Here is a 22,120-nt window from a genome sequence, read left to right as displayed (position 1 = left end):
GGCAAGTCCAGTATGGACACAGGCACTGAAATGCTATCAGTAGTAGAGGAAATTCGCTGGAAATAAACCAGTTAACTGTATCACTTTCAATTAATTCATGATCTTCCAAGGGACTGAGATATCTTATCAAAAACCAAATGCTCTCCCTATGAGAACTTTTTGGGTTGTGCTCAAAATTACATTCCAGCCTTAAAAGTCCTTTAAATTTCCCTTCTCTAATGAAATTTTGGCTTTGTCTATTTTTTCTCCACTTGTGACCATATGCAAACCTTTGCCTTTTTAAAAGAACCAGTATGAAATTAAAGTAGTCAATGGTGTGTTTTTATAATCTGCTTCCATGTGGAAGATTCCAGATGCTGAGCAAACAGGCCAGATTCTTCTGTCCTCAGGTGAAAAGTATCAACAGATAAAATTAGCAGCTGGTACAAATAATCCATGCATGGGTGAGCTAAGCTTGAATTTGCGAAACAAACCAAACATTTCAGGAGCACAACAAAGAACAATAAACAAGTGAGGGGGTGAGAGGAAATGGCCTCAAGTTGTACCAGAGCAGGTTTAGATTTGATTTCACAAAAAAGTTTGTTTACAGAAAGGGTGGTCAGGCATTAGAACAGTCTGCCCAGGGTAGTGGTGGAGTCACCATCCCTGGATGTGTTCAAATAATGTGTGGATGTGGCACTTGGTGGTACGGCTTAGTGGTGAACACAAAGGTGCTTGGTTAATGCTTGGTCTCAATGAACTCTTCCAACCTAAATGACTCCGTGCTTCTCTGATTTGTGGAACAAGTGGCAACTGATTTGTTCAAACAAATTGAAACAGAACAAACAGACTTTTCAGAAGATTTGGTAATTTTTTACTGATCTGTTCAAAAACTGCTTTGTGTGAGGAGATGCCTTATCTGTGGCCTTTTTTGAAACAATATATTCAATCTCATGTACAAAGCTACAGTTTTTATGAGAGACTTTGTGTTACAGTACTATGCAACACTATAGAGAAAGCAAATCTGTTCCAAGTACTGCCCCTGATTGGTAGAGGGGCCTGTGGTTACAGTAAGTAGCTAGCACAAAGGGCAGGATGTGTCTTATACATGTATTGTAACTTCAACCTCCTAAAAATTGCTCTCTGAATTCAGATAGTCATTGACGCCACAGACAGAACCAATGGAGAAACATCCACGTTCTTGAAAGGTAATTCATCCCACTTAATTCAGACATAATTCTACAATGCAGAATGAACTGCCAAGGGTAATGGCCAGTGGTTTCTCTCCACTAACCACAGAGGGAAACAAAATGACCAGCTTCAAATGTTCCTCACTTTTAGGCAGCTAACATTCCTGAAAAGGTGAAATACACTTGGCTTCAGTGACTATGTGATGATTGACTCATCTTTAGGTGTGCTTCTGCCAACACTTAAACATTCAGTTAACTGGACAGCATCCTTGTGGTAGGTAAGACTGAAAAGTCACACCATGATGCTGCTGTGTGAATGAACTGGCACTTGCTTTTTAAGGATTACATGTCTTATACACTGATCCCAGCAGTGTGTCTGTGCTCTGGCTGGGAAACAGTTCTCATTTCATTTCAAAATGAAGTTTTTTTTCTTACACTTCTTCTCCCTACCAAAATGTATTCTAGTTAAGGACAATTTGGTCAGGTGAACACAATTGGGATATTTTGCTCATGAAATGGTAAATTATACACTTAAGCATGAATTTCCCAGCACAGGTTTTATGAAGTGAATAATTTCTTAGCCAAAAAGGATCTTCTTCAATAAAGTGCAAAAAAGTAAAAAGTTACAAGGTAAGGATATTAGGAGTAAGAGGCTAAAATTTCACATGCATCTCTGTTTTTCATTTTTATCATTATGGGTTTTTTAATTTCATACTATACGGTTTTGGGCTTCTCAGTATCACATTGATTAACTGAAAGGAGTTAGGAATAGAAATTAATAAAGGACTATGTAGGTGTAATTCATAAGAGTTGATATCAAGAATAAAACACAGTGTTGATGTCAAGAATACAAATCAGCCCAGTCAAATAAACTTAAGAGCATAGATAATAGGTATGAACCTGAACTATATTCCAGTACAGCAAAAAGCAGCACAGGTACATAGAGACTTTTTGTCTGATATGAGAGGCATGGAACAAACAAAACCAATAAAAAGTTTAGATTTTCAGGAAAATAACCCCACCTCACTAAAGTCTACTGGACAGTGGAATACTCAGTTCTCCAAAAGCTATTTGGAAGCCACACTGCATGAATCATTGGAAAATATGACTGTAATAAATACCATAGCAAGATATCTTTTTTATTATTTTCAAAGGCAACAGATAGTTTCTGATATCTTGCTTACTGTCTTCCAGCAGGATTTCTACAGCTCCCTTAAACAGCTGAACACTATTCACCAAGGAATAGAAAGGAACAGAAAGCCAAAATCATTATATGTGGCCAAGAATTTACTTTTATACAGCTGAACACTATTTACCAAGGAATAGAAAGCCAAAATCATTATATGTGGCCAAGAATTTACTTTTATACCAAATTTTCATTTAGGAAATACCTAGCCAGATTTACACAAAAAAGTTAATTTACAGCCATCTTGCTCATAAAGGAGAATTGGTTTTTGTCAGGAGGTAGATTTGCCCCTTAAACGAGCAGGTATAATGTTCATGCAAAGCACTGAGAACTGGCATAGTTGATGCTTTATTTTAGCATTTAGCCTAGAGAGTAGTTCCCTTTACAAAAGAGAAGTGATACTGGCAGGACTGGTTTTGGAAGGTAGCTCTGTCTTTCACTTTACCCGTGGTTTTCTTATGGTGTTGCTGTACTCATTCTGCTGTTCCCTGGCATATCCTGATAGCCAAGGTAGGCTCACATGGAACTACTTTATTTCTTTGACTAATAATAAATTCATAGTCTCACTCTGTCACTCACCTCACTATTCGCATCTGTTGATTTTTTTTTTCCTAGGTAAGTGATAGTTCTGCTGAATTTCATTGAATTTTACTTGACCAGTCATGCTCTTAACATTATGCTAAAAACAGCTGTTGTGATCAGCAACTACAATCTCAAGCAGTTGCCAAGTGCAATGAACTGCCTGTTTTATCTTTTCTGCTGTGATGAAGCACATTTCTCAGGCACAGCCATCTTTTGGAAACCACTAATGGGAAAAAGTATTGGTTAGATCTTCCTGAAGCTTTACTGCAAGGAAATGTAATAGTACTGCTAGTTGCATTCACTGGTGGAGAAACAAGAAAGGAAGTGGCTTAAATAACACAGCCCATCAAAAGTTTACAATAAAATTTAGGAATCAGATAGTATATAGGATACTGGCCTGAAAGATAATTCTCTGGCATCTTCAATCCCATCATGATGCCTCCAAAAGGATGCAGGTTGTACTAGTGAGGGGCCCAGCAGAAAACTCAGAACCAAATAATTCATCATACATAAACAAAACTCAAATTAGTTTCCCAATAACTCAGGCTTATCTTCAGTTGCTGTGTGGCAGATATAATTTGAAATGGACTTTGCACTTACCCAAGAACATGTTCACACAGAAGCCTGCAGTAGTCACTGTGAGAACTGGTAATTAACAGCAGAATCTTCCCAGCATTCTTCAGTTGTTTCAGCCACTTTTTTACAGACTCGGGACATGTTTGTAAATATTTGTCTGGATGATTTTTCACTTCTGGGAAATACATCCCACAGTCTTCTAAAAAAAATTAAAACAGAATTATGTTATCCAATCCTGCTCACAAACCACTTAATCCACACAACAAATATCCTTTTATGTGCAAACAACACAATTAAAGTAAGGCAAAGTAAAGTTTAAAATTTTCTCTGGGCTGTAACATAATATAGACCAAAACCCCCAATCAAACCAAGAGGAATCGTTGTAGCAGAAATAAGTTGGCATGACTTTTTTATTGTGGAATTTTCATAATTATTTTGTTTGATGTTCTTTTGCTCATAATAGTTAATAGCAAATAAATTTTAGATTATAGTTTCATGCAGGAAATAATTATTTCCTTTTGCCTTTGCTCAATTTTTGGATACTTAGTTTGTGATTGTGAAATGAGCTAAAGGTTTAAAAAGTAGTAAGGGCCTAAAATTCCAGAGAACACCTGTTCACTTACTTCTAACATTTCACATTAGCATTGACTGATCAGTAACATCCATTTTATTATTTTTGCATTTTTCTCAAATAGCACTTTATGAAAGGTTGATAAACTGGCAAAGACTCATAAGTATTTGGAATACTAGGAGCAGATACAAAAAACTGCCCTGCTCCAATTTGAGCTTCAATAATATTATTTTGCCAAATAAAACAGCAATAGAATTTTGCAAATACACTTTGTAGGTGTACTTGAATGTAAGATTATTAAAAGCATGCAGCAACACTATCTTGGCAGTAAAAAATACCTATTCATTAAAGTCACCAATAAATATTCATCTTGTTATAGCCCATAGCTGCTTTACCGAGATGTCAAATTAGCATTAAATTTCCCTACATATTTCCTCTGTGTTCAAACCCTTTATAACCAAAACTGTCAGGCTAGTTAAAGATTTAAAAAGAAATACAGTAATTATAGAGACAGAAATTATACCAAGTATTTGGCCCTCAGTCTGTGTGTGTTGTAGTATAATGAACATCATCATAGATTATTTTTCTTCCAGCACTTGTTCTATATGCAACTGTCTGTGGTCAACTTTGCTGAATGATTTAATAAATCCCAGACATTACTTAGCCTTCTGGTATGTGAGTAATGCTGTTCACTAGTTTGAAAAAATAAGATTTAAACCACTTGAACTTTAGCTATTTAATGGAAGAGAACATGCATGTTTGAAACAGTAGTATCAAAGAAAGACTGAAAGATGCTGGGTGCTAAACATAACACTGTTCCATACTCTACACATTCAAACATTTACAGATGGCAGGGAACAGAAATGTTCCAAAAGAAGTTTCAAATTGACTGTTATCCCTGGAACTAGACAGGAGGCAAAAATGCATCATTCTGTACCAGGACTTGACAGATTTCTTCCAAAAAACCGTACTGGTATATCTGAGGAGAATCTCACCAACAAAATCTCCCAACTCACAACCAGGTCACTCTTCCAGTTCTTTGCTGTATTTAGGTCAGGCTGTGTAACAGTCTACCAGGGGAATACGAGCCTGTTCCTACAGCCAGAATTATGGGATGCCATGACATTTGCCTTGATAGCTAGCCAAGAACAATGATATTTTTGATTAAACAAAGCAGATTTATGAAAGAAGGTTTCCCGCTGTGTTTTCCCTCCTTCTTTCCTGAGGCATGAATATTGTTTGGGATGAGCAATAGAGTTTCTAGGAGCAGAAGCTGCATTCTTTTCCCCCTCCATACTATAACTAGCAAGAATATTTCATATACTGTCATATGACAATTTTTCTTTTTTGGTGTTTTGGAAAGTGCACAACATTAGATGAGAAGGAAAGGGGACAAAAAACCAAAGCAGGCTAGGCATTAGCTCTCATGGGTTCAAACAATTAAAATAAAGATGGCAAAGTTCATTTATATAACCAGTGACCTATCACTCTTATCACCCTCAGACAAAAAGATCTGTTTTACTCCTGGACACTCCTTGTTTTTCTATCCTTATGAAATGCCTTCCACTGTCTGTGACCATTATTTGATGTGTAATTTAAAGCCTTTGAATGAATATAATCAAAACTGTCTTATTTTTCCATAATCTGTACAGTATCTTCTATTATATTTGCCCTTTGATCTACATCTGCATTGGAAAAGGTCAACAACTCTGGGTTCAATACATAAGGTGAAAGAGAGTCTTATTCTAGGTCTCTATCTAGACCCTGAAGCCCAGCTGTTAATTGAAGACAAGCAATGAATCAGTTCTTGACACTGTGATCTGAAATTTGCCTCTGGGCTGTTTGCCAGATCAGGCAGAGGCAGCTCAGAAGAATCCTCATTAAAGCATACTCTACTGTAATTAGGCCAGCATGGCCCAGGAAAGCAGAGTTTGACTTAATTCCTAGCATACTATTGCATCTGGTGAAGACAGTTTGGTAGAATACAAACTCATACCTGTAAATGAGTTTAACCACCACAGCCTGCAAGATTTGATTGAGAGCCAGATAAAATTAAAGCCAAAAAACTTGCTGATTAACCCAGAGCAGCAGCCAATTTTGAGGAGTATAGCAGAGCCACAGTCACCTTGTTGGCAGAAAGAACTGTGGAAGCTTTAACATGGGATGGAGAAATAGCATTGTGTTAAGCCTTGAAAGTCAAATGGAATGATATCCTAATGACAGATGAAGCCTTTTTATTCCCCTCTATGGCATACCCTTCACTATGTTTTCTAAAGCAAACAAACAATAAAAATAAGAAGACAACTCTTTTAAGCAAAACACCAGTGAGAAATCAGAAAATAAATCATTTTATCAGAGCTAACAGAGGAAAGCAAAAAATGAGTTAGTAGAAAGAAGTGATTATGCAACTGTCATACAGCTCCATTCTTGAAAAACAAAGAAATAATTAATCAGAATAACATTGTTCTGGAGAAATAAGAAATTTTTCTGGCCTGTAAAACCTCCCTGATAATGCTTATGGGCCGTACAAATTGGAAAATACTCTTAAAAATGGAAATATAAGCAAACTTTAGGAAACTTTGCTGGTCCACAAATTAAGTGTATCAAAGTGGGGGACTTATGGTCACTGTCAGATCTACAACTGATGGTTTGTTATCTGTACACTGCCTAAAATAAAATCTCTATTTTTTTTCCTCTAGGTTTTATGAATATCACTTAACATACAGCTATATGGACATTGACACATATTAATACATACCCATAAATCAGTGAAAGCAAAACATTAACAAAACAACTATCCCAAGTTTCACCTCAAATTCTCTGTTGTTTTCAGTTACCTTTAAGCATGCCAAAGCCTTCATTAGTAATCTCCAGCTCTTTGGCAGTGTAAACACTTACACAAAATACAAAGAAGTATTTAATAAAAACAAATTGAAGCAAGAAGACCGTGACAATCAACATAACAATCAATATATTTATTCCCTGTGATTTTATGAGAAAACTTAATCCAATAATGTGGAGCAGGAAAGTGAATATCTAAGCATTTTATACACAACCTTGGAATGTATTATGTATATGTTACCATGGAACAAATGCATTTTTTTTTCAATTTCCATTCTTGTTACTAAACAACTTGAAGTTTATCTCAAATCTCTGAAAAACAGCCTGGAATAGCAAATTAGCAACTAGCCTTTGTAGAGCCTTACAATAATTTCCAAGTACACTTTCACAAACAATTATCACTTTTGCAGTCCACCAAGTATCCTTTCAGAAAAAAATATATACTTTTTAAGTTGAAGGTAGAAATAGAAACAAACCACCACATATTAAAATCCTGCCAGAGCCTCTTATCAGATCAATGTCCTGATGTATTTTCAGAGCAATATAATTTCCTCTATCTATATTATCAGAGGTTCCTTTAGTGTCTAGTTTGGAGTTCATTTTTTCATGTCTTATCTGACATTTTAATCTGATATTTAATCTGACTTTTAATCTGACATTTATCTGACATTTTCTTGACTTTCAGTTTAACTGTGTGCAACAGAGTTGGGCTAGCAAGTGTGATGGGAATTATGTAGCTGGAAATGCAGAACTCCCAGACCATACTCAGAGAAAGGCTGTACAAATGCTTGTCGTGTCTTCCAGCACAGATAATAATCTAGTCCTTAAGGCAACGACCCTCCCCTACTACAGTCACAAAATGACTTCACTGAAGTATGAAGTTTGATGTTCTAATATAATACCTGTATTTATGGAAAAAATGATTATGGATTTCACTTGTGCTTTGCATTACACTGCTTCTCCCTGGCAGGGTCAGTTCACACCCACTGGCTCTGGACTCCTTTGGACTCAACGTCTGTAAATCTGAACTGCCAGGACAGTCTTCATTCTTTAACTGCTATTTGGATTATAAAGTGGGCAAATGTTCAAGAGGCACCTTTCTGGCAAGGTTTTAGTCCAGAACTAAAACACAGGAACAGTGTACTTCTTAGTATTGTCACTGGTTCGAAGGGGCACCTACTTGATTAAATTAAAAATAATTTATTCACTATTTATACAATTTAGGTATGCAGAGAAGTATGAGGCTGAAAAAAAAATCCCCAGAATTCAGCAAAAAAAAAAAAAAAAAAACTTTACACTGCCGATTTGTAACTTGTATTTAGTGGCTTTAACAACTAACAATCTCTTACAATGAAAATAGTATTTTGGAATGTGACTTTGCTCTCTTTTAAATTCAAAGGCAATACGATACCTTAGCTATTAATACCCATAGCCAAATTCTCTGCAGCTCTGCCATGAGAAAGAACTTACAGTTCTTCCCTAATTTTTGTGTTAATGTTGGCTTGCAGGAAACAGTTATTAATTGGATTAACAGAATAGAGCTGCAATGAGTGCTACCATCAGCAACGATACAAAGAACTATATTCACTGTATATTCCTATAGACTGTGGCCTTACAGCACTTCAGGTTTTTAGAGTGAACAGAGACACTTCTTTGACCATTGTTGCTGTCTTCTTCTCCTGTCTAAATAAACTAATCTAACAATTATCACGAGGATTCAAAAAAAAACACAAGAAAAATAACTTCATCACAGAAGATTCTCCAAAAGAACTTAAATTTTAATGAAAGCAAGCAGAGGAGAAAGGGAGTGATGGTTCAAATTACATCAGGCAAGTTGTCTTTCACTGCCTTTCATTTAAGCAGCAGAAGCAAAATGAGAAAGAGGGGGGGAAGGAAATGCTAACACAAAGCAAGATAAGAAAAAAAAAAAGAAGGGTGATGTAGGAATGACTGGACAAAATATGGTTACATTCTGGAGGCCTGGGATGAGGAAGATATCAGGAATAGGGAGCAGCAGGAAGAGATAAATCATCCTCTCCATCCCCCAGGAGATAAAAACTTTTAAAAACAGAATAAAAGGATGACAGTCCTGAATACAGGAGGTTAGGAAGAGGCAAGTGTAATAATAGCAAAAATGAAGACTGACAGATATCAAATATTTTGACCTTTTATGCTTTCTGCAGTTGTCTCAATTCTCTAGAAAGACTGAGAAAATCTTTAGAAAAACTGTGCCATTTTTTAAAAGGCCAAAAGGTTAAACATCCCAGTCCAGTTCAGCAGGAAGAACATCAGCTATTTACACTTCTTCATTTATTAGGAGCAGACATGAAAAGATGATACTAAGTTTGGAGACAAAAGAACTTTTAACATTATGGTACCAAATCTCTCATTCTCACCCCAAAAAAGAGCAAAGCAGTATTTCTGTGATAAAAGAGGGGGAAAATAAGGAGCATGGGTGAATTGGCCAGTGGAGACCAGAAATTCAGAATGACACCTCAGTAAGTTTCTGCCTGTCACCAGGCTGAACTTTGCAACCTGATGAACCTCTGCTTGTGGTAGCTAAGAATTAGGTATATGAGTAGCCACTTAAAAAACAGTATCTTTCAAGCTGCTTGTGTATATACAAATGAAACAGAAATGAGGTAGAAAAGGGAAAAAAAACAAATCCTGAAAAGAAGAGAGGAGGTAGGAAATATGAGGAGAAATGAAAACCAAACCAGTTTAAGGATAGATTGCACACTTATAAATAGGGAACATATATTAGGATGTCCAATTAAATGATAGAAAAAATTTTTCCTCCCATGTTCTCAGAAAAGTAGGGATTTTTAACATCTCAATACAAGCCCTCTGCACGTGGCACTTGAATTTTGAGGTAATCACATATTGCCAGCTGAACTACAGGATCAACTGGTTCTTCATTTGCCTCTTCTGCCTGTGTATCTGTTAAAGAAGATATTTACTGCCTGTGTAACATTAACATTCTCAATATTTTTAGCAACAACCAGCTCTAGTCAGGCAGAAATAGATCACATTTTCTAAAATAATAAACTATTTTCCAGTGATGACAACTCTGTGCCCACCTTGATTAATTTCAAGGGGGTGACCATAAGGTAGAGTCTGTGGTGGGCTAGGAAAAACATGACTACTTGGATTAATAGTGGCTGTAGTGCTATATAAACACTTAATACACTGAGGGAAACATTTCAGCAGAACATACACAAAACATCACCTCTGCAAATATTTCATGGGTCATTTCCTCTTGTACTTACTTTCTACTCCTGTGGCCTATGAGAAATTTACTGCAAAATTTAAAATGCTTTGGTAGCTAAAGATAGGTCTGCAACGAGAAAGGGTCTGATTGACTACGAATTTTCCTAAGGAAGCTAAGAGCAGATGTTGTTTCTTCTGGCTTAATATTGTAAGGCAGGAACCACCACTCTCACTCCTTTCTGAGGTGAGGTTCCCATGACAAAGGCTGTCTGGAACAGCACAGAACCTTTAACTATATCTAAAAGGAAGTCCTAATGTCTAAATTAGAAGCCATTACTGCTCTGACATCTCTTAGTTGAACATCACCACCTTCTTCCCCCTGTGTAGCAGGGGGTAGAACCAAAGATCTCTGATGGACAGCCCAGAACCTCAAGGCTGTGCCAGGTTTAAGGGGGCTGGCCCTAAACAAAGTCAGCTTCAGGGTGAGGCTGTATCATTTCTTGAAAACATAGTTTGTTAACAACTTTTCCACAAAGTCTTTTCAAACAAGCTTACAATTTTCTATCTGGAAGAAACCCAATTCAATCTGCCCCTAATCTTCACCCTCCTGCTTGCTCTGCCTCACCTCCCACCACACCAGCAATGTCCTAGATGCAGAACAGTCAAGACTTCTAGAAGCACAATGCCACAACCAGATGCTGACATGGCTTTTGCATGTAGTGTTATTTCTACTTTTTATTGAGGTCCATGTGCACTGAAAGAGAAATCCAGGCTATTTTCATATGTTTTCTGTTCTTACTGGTGTTCCCAAATGGCTGATTTAACTGCTCCCACAGCCAGAGTTAGCCCCACTCTGCAGTTCCTTGCCTATCTCATCCCAAGCTTGCAAATCCTTTCCTTTAGAAAGGGTAACACCACAAATAAAAAATAGAAAAAAAAGTTATGAGAAGCAGATGTATGTGGCAAAGTCTGCAGCCTGACTTCACCGTGACTGCTGATACATGACATTTGCAAGGAAGCTGTCTTCATGTAGGTGGTTTAAATGACCTTCCGTATTTTTATATACACAAGTCTTGGAGACAGAATTTCTTTCTTTACTTGTTTTTTTCCTTTTCCTTCTGTTTTATGTTAATATTTATACCAATATATATTTATATTTATTTATAGCAATGTTTTCCCAGTGCACTACAAAGCAAGAAGGATGTACTTAGGAGTTAGGACAGGATCTGTTGCTATATTTTAGAGAAAATTATTTGTTTCTCAAAAGAATTCACTTCCTTGCTTTATATTACCATGCTAGTTTGCAGCTTAACAGACCAGATTTATCAAACTGTATGAAACCATTTCTGATGACACTCTTAACAACCCGTGGGCTGGACACTAAACTTGTGCAGAGGTGACTATCCTTTGCTGGACAAATATTCAGTTAAATTAGTCTGATTTGCCAGATTGTCCTTCCTGCACTGTGTGAACAACTGAAGTGAATAATATTCAGGTAGAAAAATCTGCTTTGTTCCATTGACAATAATGTCTTCTGATGGGATACATGCAACACACTTATATATGCTTGGAACTCAAAGACTGAAACGTGGCATAACGATTGCTCAAGGCAACACAACCCACATTTCTTCTTCCTGTTAAAGATCATTTGGATCATTCTGGATCACATGGATCATTTGTTATATAAGTATTACCATGCTATTAATAGTTACAGGAAGACAACCTATCAGTGGGAAATTACCATAAAAATTCTGGAAATCTCCATCTTCACCTACACTTTGACTGCTAAAGCTACTGACCCTTATACATATATCTGTCATACAAACTTGCCGTAGAAGTATATTTGAGATTTTTCTTCTATGTACATTACAGCTATTTATACTCAACACCTACTTTCCCAACAAATTATGCATACTTAGATGCCTGTTAAACTCTACCAGTTGTCAATTCACACACCTTTAAAATACCTTCCCTGGTAAAGACATCCTAAAAAAGCTGCAAAACAATTTAGAATGGAAGGAGGAAATTGTTTTGTTCAACTGAATGCAGCTAAGTAGGTGGGAAATGGGATCTGTTCAGGATGCTGCTGCAGTCTAATTTGGCAGGAAGTAAAATATTCAAGTACCGTTTTATGAATCTGATGAAGGTTACTTGAGTACATTGGCTTGTGTAAAATGTGCTTTTATGCTTGGTGTGGAAATGAACTCATAATGAAGAAATAAAATACAGTAGATAGATACCTTACAATGTCACACAAACTACAGCTGCTGATAAACTAAAAATCCTACTCAACTGTCCTGCTCTACCAAGAAGACATTACAGGTAATCCCTGCTTCTGAGATCTCAAATTAAAATAGCTCTGGGGAAAAGATGAAACTCTTTGTGAAGCCTTGAATGGATCAGCTACTTTGAGGCACTTCTTGCAGTTTAAGTTCTCAGAAATGTCTTTCCTGGAAGCAGCATCATCATCTACCTCTTATATTTGTACATTTACACACTAACACAGAGATACATATATATGTATATTAAAGAAAAACAGTATTTTTTATTAAAACAAGAAATAATCATTTTCCGTCTCCCAATACACTGTGCACTGATAAGAACAAATGGTGTTACTTCCTACCTCCGTGTCTACAGCTGCAAACTTTCCAAATGGGCACAGATGGACCACGAGCTGTAAGCAGACTCATTTTACTCCCAACATAACATGATTATACAGATGCCACATACACACTTCAAGAACAATCTGATGGGCAGTGGGAAACTGCAAGCAACAAGTACCACAAGAATGGGGTAGGGAGAAGAACTATGTGTAAATTGAGGCATTTACAATTTTATCAGAAAAGCCTATCAGAACATAAGATATTACAGATTAGTTTGACTAGGGGAGATTTGTGACAGGCTATTCACCTTTCATGTTTATGACTACCCTGTGCATACACAAAGTTACCAGTCGTGTGCTTCCAGTGTTCTCATTATTTTTGTAACTTACAAGCAGTGTTCAATAATAACTACTACTGATGTAGGTGATGTACCACCTGCTGTTATGCTTACCATCACATTTTAATACAAAAAATGAAGGCCTTACTCTTCTTGCCTGGGATCTCACCCTAGGTATCCTGTTAATGCAGCTCTGAAATCACACACATACTAAGTGCTTTTTATGGTTCTTGCTTACAGATCTGCATAAATCTGGCCACAGAAGTGTATTTTCAGTCCCTGTGTATGAAAGAAATATTAACAGGAACATATACCAAGAAGGGCCATCAGGATAAGACTCAAAGAGTTTAAATGACAAGGAATCATTTCAATTCGGACTGCGCAGTGAAATGCAGTATAAAGGCATTCATTGATCGCTAAGCAGCCGGCACAGCTGGAGGAAGCAAGGCTTCCACATGTGCTTATTTGTTCCCCATCTCAATAGTCCAGCCACATGGCACTGGAAAAAGAGAGATCAACTTCCCGGAGCAGGAGCTCATCCTTCCCGGCTTTCCTTCCCGGAGTGGTCCATCGGTCCGGTGGTGCCATCTAGCGAGGGGAGCTCCGCGGGACCGGCACCGGCACCGGCACCGGCACCGAGGAGGCGGCTGCATCATCGTCACCTCAAAACACCGCAGCCCCCCTGCTATATCAAGAACAGTCACACCATGGCTGTGGGGAGCACATATCCCAGCTATTAATTCCCCTTCCCCCCTTCCTCTAGTTATTGAAACCTTCTTAAATTACTAGACAGAACTTTTAAAAGACAGAACAGAACAGAAACGTGCAGTTCCACAGCCACAAATGGCAGTGGTCCTCAAAGACCAAGTGTCAGAGGTCAGGGTGTGGGTGTGAGTGTGGGGGGAAGGCTTCTGGGAAACACCGGGTGATCTGGCAGTTTAAAGATAAATCTAAGAGGGAAATAACAACAGTCTTCAAACATGCAGAAAGCTCATGCTTGGGGCAAAAAAGGAAAAAAGGAATAATCTGTCCTCTGAGACCAAGGTCAACAAGTCAAGAAGCAGTAATCTTGCACATCTGTAAACCTAGGTTAGAAAAGATAAGAAGTTTTCTGATTTGAGTGGTGATGCACTTTACCAGTGATGCACTGGTAAAGCTACCAAGGAGGTTGTATGATCTTGGTCAGTGCAGGTCTTTAAAAAGAGGCTGGAAAGCCATCTATTAGGAACACCTAACACACCCTTTTGCTAGTGGTGTGCTAAATGCAAGTTATTTTCTACAGTTCCTTAAAGTACTGTGATTACACCTTATCAATGAATATGCACCCCCACCTCCATCCATTGCTTTAATGAGTGATGCTGCTGTTCACATTTATCAATGTGATATATATAGTGACACTCAGGGTCACATCAGAAAAATTTACTAGTAGGCAGTAAGAGGAATGAAGTCAGCAAAGAGCAGCAGCACAGCTCTGTTAATCACAGGTTTCGTTAACATGAACAAGAAGTCTGAAACTTATCCAAACAAAAGAGATTCAGACTGCTGACTTCATGCTACTTTCATTGCAGATCATCCTCTGCAGGCATCCCAAATGCAGACATCCCATTTGTACCAGCTCATTTGCCACAGGCAGGTTGAGGGAGGGACACTCCCTAATGCCATTTTTATGAACACAAAGACTCCATTATTTTATGGCCAAGCGATCAGCTTGAGAACAAAGCAAAAAAGCTGCTTTCCAGAAATTTAACAAGATGGACAGCCTCCATTAAGAATGCTTTTAAAATGGCACAACTATTAAAATGAAATTATTTTATGCAAAGCCTTTGTGTTGAGTTCATCACTTCCTTATGGAGAATGGAAAATAAGAAATTAGTTAAAATTATACCTAAAATGCTGAAAAGGTCATGGCTGGCCAAGCTGTCAGCAAGAATTTTGGAGGTTAAGAGTTCAGAGAAATCTATTTAAAACTGATGAAGAAAATTTTTCTGGGTGCTCTGTTTGTGATTCTGCATTCTTATCTCTCTTGGTTTGATTCTTCACCTGTTTTAACATTATCCAAATAACACATCAAACAGATCAGAACTCTTGGCCTCTTCTGAGGCCATTTTTGTATGGATCTCTGCAGCTACTAGCAGAAAATTCTGGAAACTAAAGGCAATTTATATATTTGATATAAAAAAATAGAATTGTAGAATGGTTAAGGTTGGAAGGAATCTTAAAGATCATGCAGTTTCAAATCTCCCTCAAAATATTTAAATGACTATAGAGTATCTCTTACATTTTTAGTGTATTTACAGAGAACATCCTAAAACGCTGTTGCTGTTTCTGTTAATGTGAACTTTACAGGACTCAGTGTTTCAGGTGTCTTGCAGTGGCTGTCAGACCTGGCAGTGGGTGGCTGGGAACCCACCCTGCTCATTACAGCAGTGGACATTTGTGGGCATGCTGTTCTCCTGGGGCGTAGGCTGTAGAGCAGGAGGGTTTCCATGTACCTCCACCACAAACAGCCCTGCTCCAGTTCTCTTGCTCTCTCAGAACAACCTCAATTAAACAATCTGACGAGAAAAAGCAGAAAGCAAGTGCCTGGTTACCACTCGAACCGTTGCTAGGCTGCAAGGAAGGAAGTCCTGCCATTCAAATTCCACTTACATGGGGCTAAGACAAACAGGGTGGAGTATTTATGAAAGCAAAGACTGCATGAACGCTTCTTATTTACATATTTAAAACGTTTGTAGAGGCAGTTTCCACAGAGCAACAAAAGTCTTCCCTGAATATTTTTGAAGAAACCAGATGACACACAAACAGCTCTTTTGTTTTTCCAGATTGTGGGACTGGCTATTAAGTTCCCAGAAAGCAGACATATAGAGACCTACTTCTCCTTTAGTCTTTAAATTACCATTCCTGCCAAAGCAAATGACATATGCACACCATGCTTGCATTCAACACCTTATATTCTGCGAAAATGAGACAACACCCTCATTATTTTTTTGGACTGACATCTGAACATTAATATCAGATTCTTGTGTATTCTTATTAATATAATTTGCTGTATGAGCTTCATTAGAGCCTTTCTGCTGGAAGAAATGAATTTAATATGGAAATGTCTCTCTCTATAATGAATGCTGGTTTCGGAAGGTTTATAGTGATACAGGACACAAAGTACGGTTTTTTCATTAAAACACTCCTATCAGGATCAGCAATAGTGTATATATCACAGCTACTTTTTAAATGGAATTTCTCTGCTGTATAAGGATTCAAGATAAGCAAAAAGAAAGACAAGTAAAGTAATATTTTCTTTTTCCTTCTTAAGTGGAAACAACTCTGTCTGACAACAGCATAAGAAGATATATGGCTGAGAGATATATTCTTTCAAGATTTTGCTCGTATCTGTAGTCATTGCTAAAACTTGCTACAAAACAAAGTCCAATTTGCACATATTACACACACACATGTAAGATGCATTTCTAGAGAAAGATAAATACACTTCTATGGAAAATGCTGTGATTACCATTATAGTTTTAAGTTTATGAGCTAGTGGATAGAATAAAACAGCAACTATACTTAAAGAAACTTTACATACATAAAGACTTCAAGAATCTTTAGAGAAAGTACTTTAAAGTCTTATGTGCTCATTTAATTGCTAGGCATTTGAATTACTTATGGCTTTTTCCACATGTAGAGTCATTCTTCTACAGAAATGCATTATTAGAAAGTATGAGTACAGCATCACATGCTGCTATGAAAAGAAAAATATAGAGAGTTTATAATAAGAATTTTCTTTAAATTTTTATTACACCTCATGCTCTTTCATGATTAGCTCACCAGAAACATTGTGGTAATAAAAGTCCTTCTATGGTATTTGACCATAGCCGACTGTGTACTAAAGTGAGATATTTTATAGCTTGATAGAAGTATGCCTCTTAAAGATTTGTTCATAGTCCCATGACAAAATTCACACTGAATTCAATGGCATAAGGGTTTACAAGGATCTTACTCTCCTCAATATAATAGACTGAGCATCAGCTAATAGCATCCTATTGACTCAAAAGTCACAAGCTGATTTTGCTCCTACTCCTGCTCTCATTTTAATTTCTGTTGCAGATGATTACAAGAGATCAAATAAGCAAATCTTAGCGTCTGACAGACGAGAACCTGTGCCCACTTTCTTTACTCCCTCATTTAGGCGAGCGTTTTATTTCACTGTGGGGACAGGCTCAATGTACACATATACAATCAGTCACTCCATCTCACCTGACAGGCTGTAACTTTTTATGCCATTTGCAAGCTCAGCAACATGCCCCATGTAACATGCCAATCTAAAAACACCTTTCACAATGTCACCTGGGAAGTTTAAACTCTTCCTTTCCAGCTTGTTTAAAATATACTTAGCTTGAGCCAAACAAAATGGATATTAAGAAGACTGCAGGAGTCCTAAACTGGGAAAAGTATTCTGGCTTATTAAGTGCAGAGAGCTAAACCAAACAGGTGGCAGCATTTCCCCACAGTGCCGTAAGAAGCTTGTCTGGGTGACTTACAATCTTAGGCATGCAAGAAACACTTCAATTGCTATGTACAAATTTTGCTTACATGATAAGCGCCTCATATTTTATCCAGTCAATCTTGTTTGAGTTGTCAGAACATGTCCAAATTCTAATTCTAATAGCAGAACTGGGAATGATTTAAATCAGAAGCATTCTTACATGCCTTTTTTTTTCTAGCTTGACAGCTACAAATAGCTTTATATTATATAAAAAACCCCAAGTAACGGGTGCTTTCTAAATAAAGTTCCAAAATTAGACAAATTATTTTTCTTTAAATCCATAAAACTTGGTAATGCAATGTAATACTATAATAAAATGAAATTACTATATATAGGGAAGATGGCACTCAGACCAAGATGAGAAGGTATGTGTATGGCTTTTTGCATTTACTGCAACGACACCTGAATGCTTCTGTGGAAACACTGACTGAACAAGTTTGGGGCTTTTTTTGTTTTTGGTTTTTATTTTATTTTTTTAAAGTAGGATACAGTAAGTTTTTATAATAATTTTACAGATTACAGATGCCCTCATTACTATAATCTGGATTTAAAAGTTACTAAACACTGGCTCTGCTGAAACACCAGAGGGAGCAAGTTTCACAGAGGAGCCAACTCTCCTGGCTACTGTGTTTCATCATTTAGGAGGATACAAAAGAATTTAGTCAGATTATCTACCTTCAAAGTAAAGCCCTTCAACTTGAAATTAGCAACAAGGAGCCCCAAACAGCAGAAAAAGTGCGGATGTGCATTTGGGCAGTTGCAGGTTTTTATTCACAAAACAGAAAAATCTTCTGTACCTGACTATGGGAGGAAAACCTAACTGCTTTGATGTATTTGCCTAATAAAGATTATTCTGGTACTGTTTTTTAAAAAATTGACTCACACGTCTCCTTCATAGCACAAATCATAGACTCAGTTGTGACAGACTCCTCTAAGACAGACTCCTCTAGAGGAGTTAGAGACTCCTCTAACAGATATAATCAAAGTCAAATCCACCATACAATGAACTGAGTTACTTGGAAAAAACACATTCTCTTGTCCTTCATTAGGGACTAAACTAAGCAGGGCTCAAAGAAAATTAAAAACCAAAATCAGTTGTCTTTCTGATGATTCACATCTGAAAAAATTACACCTGACTCAGAAGTGACCTTGTTGCTGAGTCTTGAATGGGAACTGAAACTTTTCAGCTGCTCTTAAAGACTGATTAAGTGGCAATGTATGTCTGCATTGTTAATACAGTGTAAAATTTAGCAGTGACAAAAATCCTTTTATCTCATTACACTTGACCCAGTTTGGTCAGAAGAGATTGCCACCCACTACACGGTGAGACCCCAAGGGATTATTTTTTCACAGCTGATGCCCTGCTGTTGGTGATGCCTTACTCCTGAGTAACTTCTAAGGTCAGGAGCAATCTTTACATTACAATAAGTGCAATTTCTCCTCATAAAAAACTTTTCAGCATATACATGTCTTAGTCCTTCCTGCTCTCTCCAGTGAATAGTGGCTGATCTGAATTGCCAGCAAATCATTCTGTCTACACGGAATGCAAGGAAGGGCTGTTTCAAACCAAAGTAAACAGTCTGTGGTGGTTTTGGTGTCTGCTTTCAATCTAATTCTTACGAATTTCAGAAAAGAGGGGAGAAGGAGGAGAGGAGACAGTCATAGGACTAAGCCAGGGAAGCAGAGGGAGAAGGAGAAAAAGAGCAGCCTCTTGTGTGAGTAGGGTTTCCGGGCAGGAAGCAGCAACAGCAGTCAAAAGCAGAATTCACAACAGGTTTTTTTAGAGCTGGTCTGATTGGTACTGTTGTAGCAAAGCAGTGCGTATTTGCGTATTTCTTTCACTCCAAACACATTATGATCCCTTTCAAGAAAGGCATCCCAAGGACTTGATCACCACCATTACTACAAAAAAACAAAGATCGGGGAGCAAGGAGCAAGCAAAAAGCATTTCACAACATACTCTCCAGCTGTATTTAAGTAAGTTGAAACAAAAAAAGTATCAGAGAATGCTTTATTGCCCCTGGCCACCTTCAGGCAGCATTAGGAGGATTTCTAATGCCTATACCCAAAGTATTTTCCTGCTTCTAAAGTACAGGATGAAAAAAGGAAAACTGTAATAGTGAACTTCTAAAGACTGGAGGGTATATTTGAAAGAAGAAAGTATAACTCTGATTTTGCAAACTCCACAGAGTATTTTCCCCTCCTTCTGGTAAGCACTGTAATTAGGGAGTCTGTATTTCACCTGACCTTAATGGATAAACTTACTAGCCGTTGGACCACTTCACTCGTCCTTTTTAAGCTCCAAGGAAGAGGCTGGCTGGCACTTCAGCAGGCTACTGAGATCCAGCAGCGCCGTCACTGCCTTCCGAATTGAAGCAATCCTTTCCAGCCCTCTCACATACCACACAGGTCTTCTAGTTCAACTCTCAAGCTCCCGGAGGCCACAAAATATTTGGCAGTGCAAGAGGTCTATGATCTTTCCTGTTTGGCTTTGCTCAGAGCTCCATAAGGCAAACGGCGCACAGGCACAGGAGACCTCAAGGATTTTCGGCAGTGTTCTCCCCTTGTGTTTTGGTTTCTCTCTCTGTCCATGCAGGCAGCTGGCTGATATCCTTCAGCCATCTGGAAGTTAGCCTGCCTCTGAAATACATATTAGTGCCATATACTGCCTTTCAGGCTGGAAGGTGGATGCATGCCGTATGGCCAGTGACTGGATATATTCCACACTGTTTTCAAATCTATCAGCAAGACAGTTCAAATCACCTTTTAAGATTGATGTAAGTTACCAGAGTGATAATTCTGTGTTCAAGTAGTTATCTGGCTTCCTGACAGAATTATTTGATTCTTAAAATTCTCCAAAAACAGCACATGATGTATAATTATTTAAAGTTTTGTTGGAAAATCAGTTATCACCATTAAAAACTGCACACAAAACTTAGGTTCCTTTTCATCTTCAATCCTTTCCTAAGTACTTTGATTTTTTTTTGCCTTCTTTTTAGAAAGAAGCTGATCTCTTTTTCCTAAACTTTGATAGCAGTTACAAAGTAGCTGGCACTGTACAGAGTTAGTTAAATTATTCCATCAGTATTCTTTCTTTTACATCCTCATTAAAAAGTAGTACAATAATAGCACTAGACATCCAATTTCAAGTAACTTTATACTCATTTTACTGTAAGAATTCAGTTTTAAATTCAGCAAGAAAGCTTATATCTAGCAAGCAAATTTTTACTAAAGAAATCTCAGCTTTGGACTCATAAAGCAGCTTTAATAACTTTGAGCCAGGTAAATGCAAAAATAAATGTACCTTAAAATACCAATTTGATAGAAAAGATGTATGAAAATAACACATTCTTTTATTCCTTTCTTCCCCCCTACTTTATTAATGCAGAGACTGAGGCAGATCCAGGTGGGTGATTTAGAACAAGAATTTAATGCAGATGCTAACTCTGTAGAGGGAACATTACCAAAAGCTTATTCTAATATTCTTCTGGCAGCTAATTGCATCTGCTTGGGCTAAATAATTAGCAAACTGAAGTGTACTGAATAAATACAAGTTTTAAAATCCAGGCAAGTCACCTTTTAAATTACTCCATGCATCCCAAGAAATCCTGAAACAATCTACTGACAAAACTTACCCAAGGACAACAGAAAATATTTTCCAGTTCATGAGGTCAGGAGTAAGTTGTTGGTGATCAAACAAACCTTTCATTATTAGTTTATGGAATCTAGTAAGTGTATTTTTTCTTCAGTGGTTTTCTTTTCCAGAACAGGGAAGTACTGGTTTCCTTCTCTCCCTTGCTAATGACTAAGATGTAGTGCTATGCTAGGCTGGTCAGAGGCAGGGAGACAAGAAGAATGTGTGTTGTCTCCCACAGAGATTCTTTTCTCCAGACAATTTCAATGTGGCTTGAAAGCAAGTTCTGTCCAGGTCAGCTTTAATAAGAAAGATAATTCTTGCCAGGGATTGTGGTTACCCTCAGTACTTCATTTAAATCTCTTGGGAGCACAAATATAAATTCCATTAACAGCTTGCTATATTTTAGCTTTCGAAACCAAAGCCCTAGTGTGCTTTGTATCACAGATGAATACCTAGGATATTGAGAATATTACTAGATTTTTTAAATTAATGAAATCTACACCAGCAAGAAATCGAAATATTGTTTGAATCACAAAGGGGTACTAAAGACTCAGTATGTCTACGTTTTCTTGATTCTTTTTCTACTAGGAAATATAGAACTAAAAATTAATAAACCAAGCACTAACACTTGTTTTATTAAAATGATTTTTTAAAAATTTTAATTACAATGAGAATGTACCCTTTTTGTTATTCCTGCCAGGCACCAGAAAACTACTTTGCTTTTCCTTAGAGGAAGTGAATACTACTGCAGTTGAATACAGGCACCTTTGCCATCCTAATGCCTTCACTAGGTGGTTTATTATCACTATCCCTTTATTCTCCTTGGAATAAGCAGGTAAGTTCACATAAGTGTTGTGGCATAAAATCT

The 22,120-nt window shown here is 37.4% G+C and overlaps 1 protein-coding gene across 1 annotated transcript in view; it reads right to left on the bottom strand.

Moving 5' to 3' along the window:
• NT5DC1 (5'-nucleotidase domain containing 1) overlaps positions 1-22,120 on the bottom strand; it is a 125,916-nt gene that overhangs the window by 40,936 nt on the left and 62,860 nt on the right. Inside the window, exon 7 of the mRNA XM_062488971.1 lies at positions 3,538-3,712. Coding sequence (XP_062344955.1) covers positions 3,538-3,712 — 175 coding nt within the window. The remainder of the gene's footprint in view (positions 1-3,537; positions 3,713-22,120) is intronic.

Source organism: Cinclus cinclus, chromosome 3 (assembly GCF_963662255.1).
Source record: "Cinclus cinclus chromosome 3, bCinCin1.1, whole genome shotgun sequence".
NCBI classification, from domain to species: Eukaryota; Metazoa; Chordata; class Aves; order Passeriformes; family Cinclidae; genus Cinclus; species Cinclus cinclus.
Note: the sequence above shows the minus strand (reverse complement) of the source record. Positions and strands in the feature narration are given on the sequence as shown.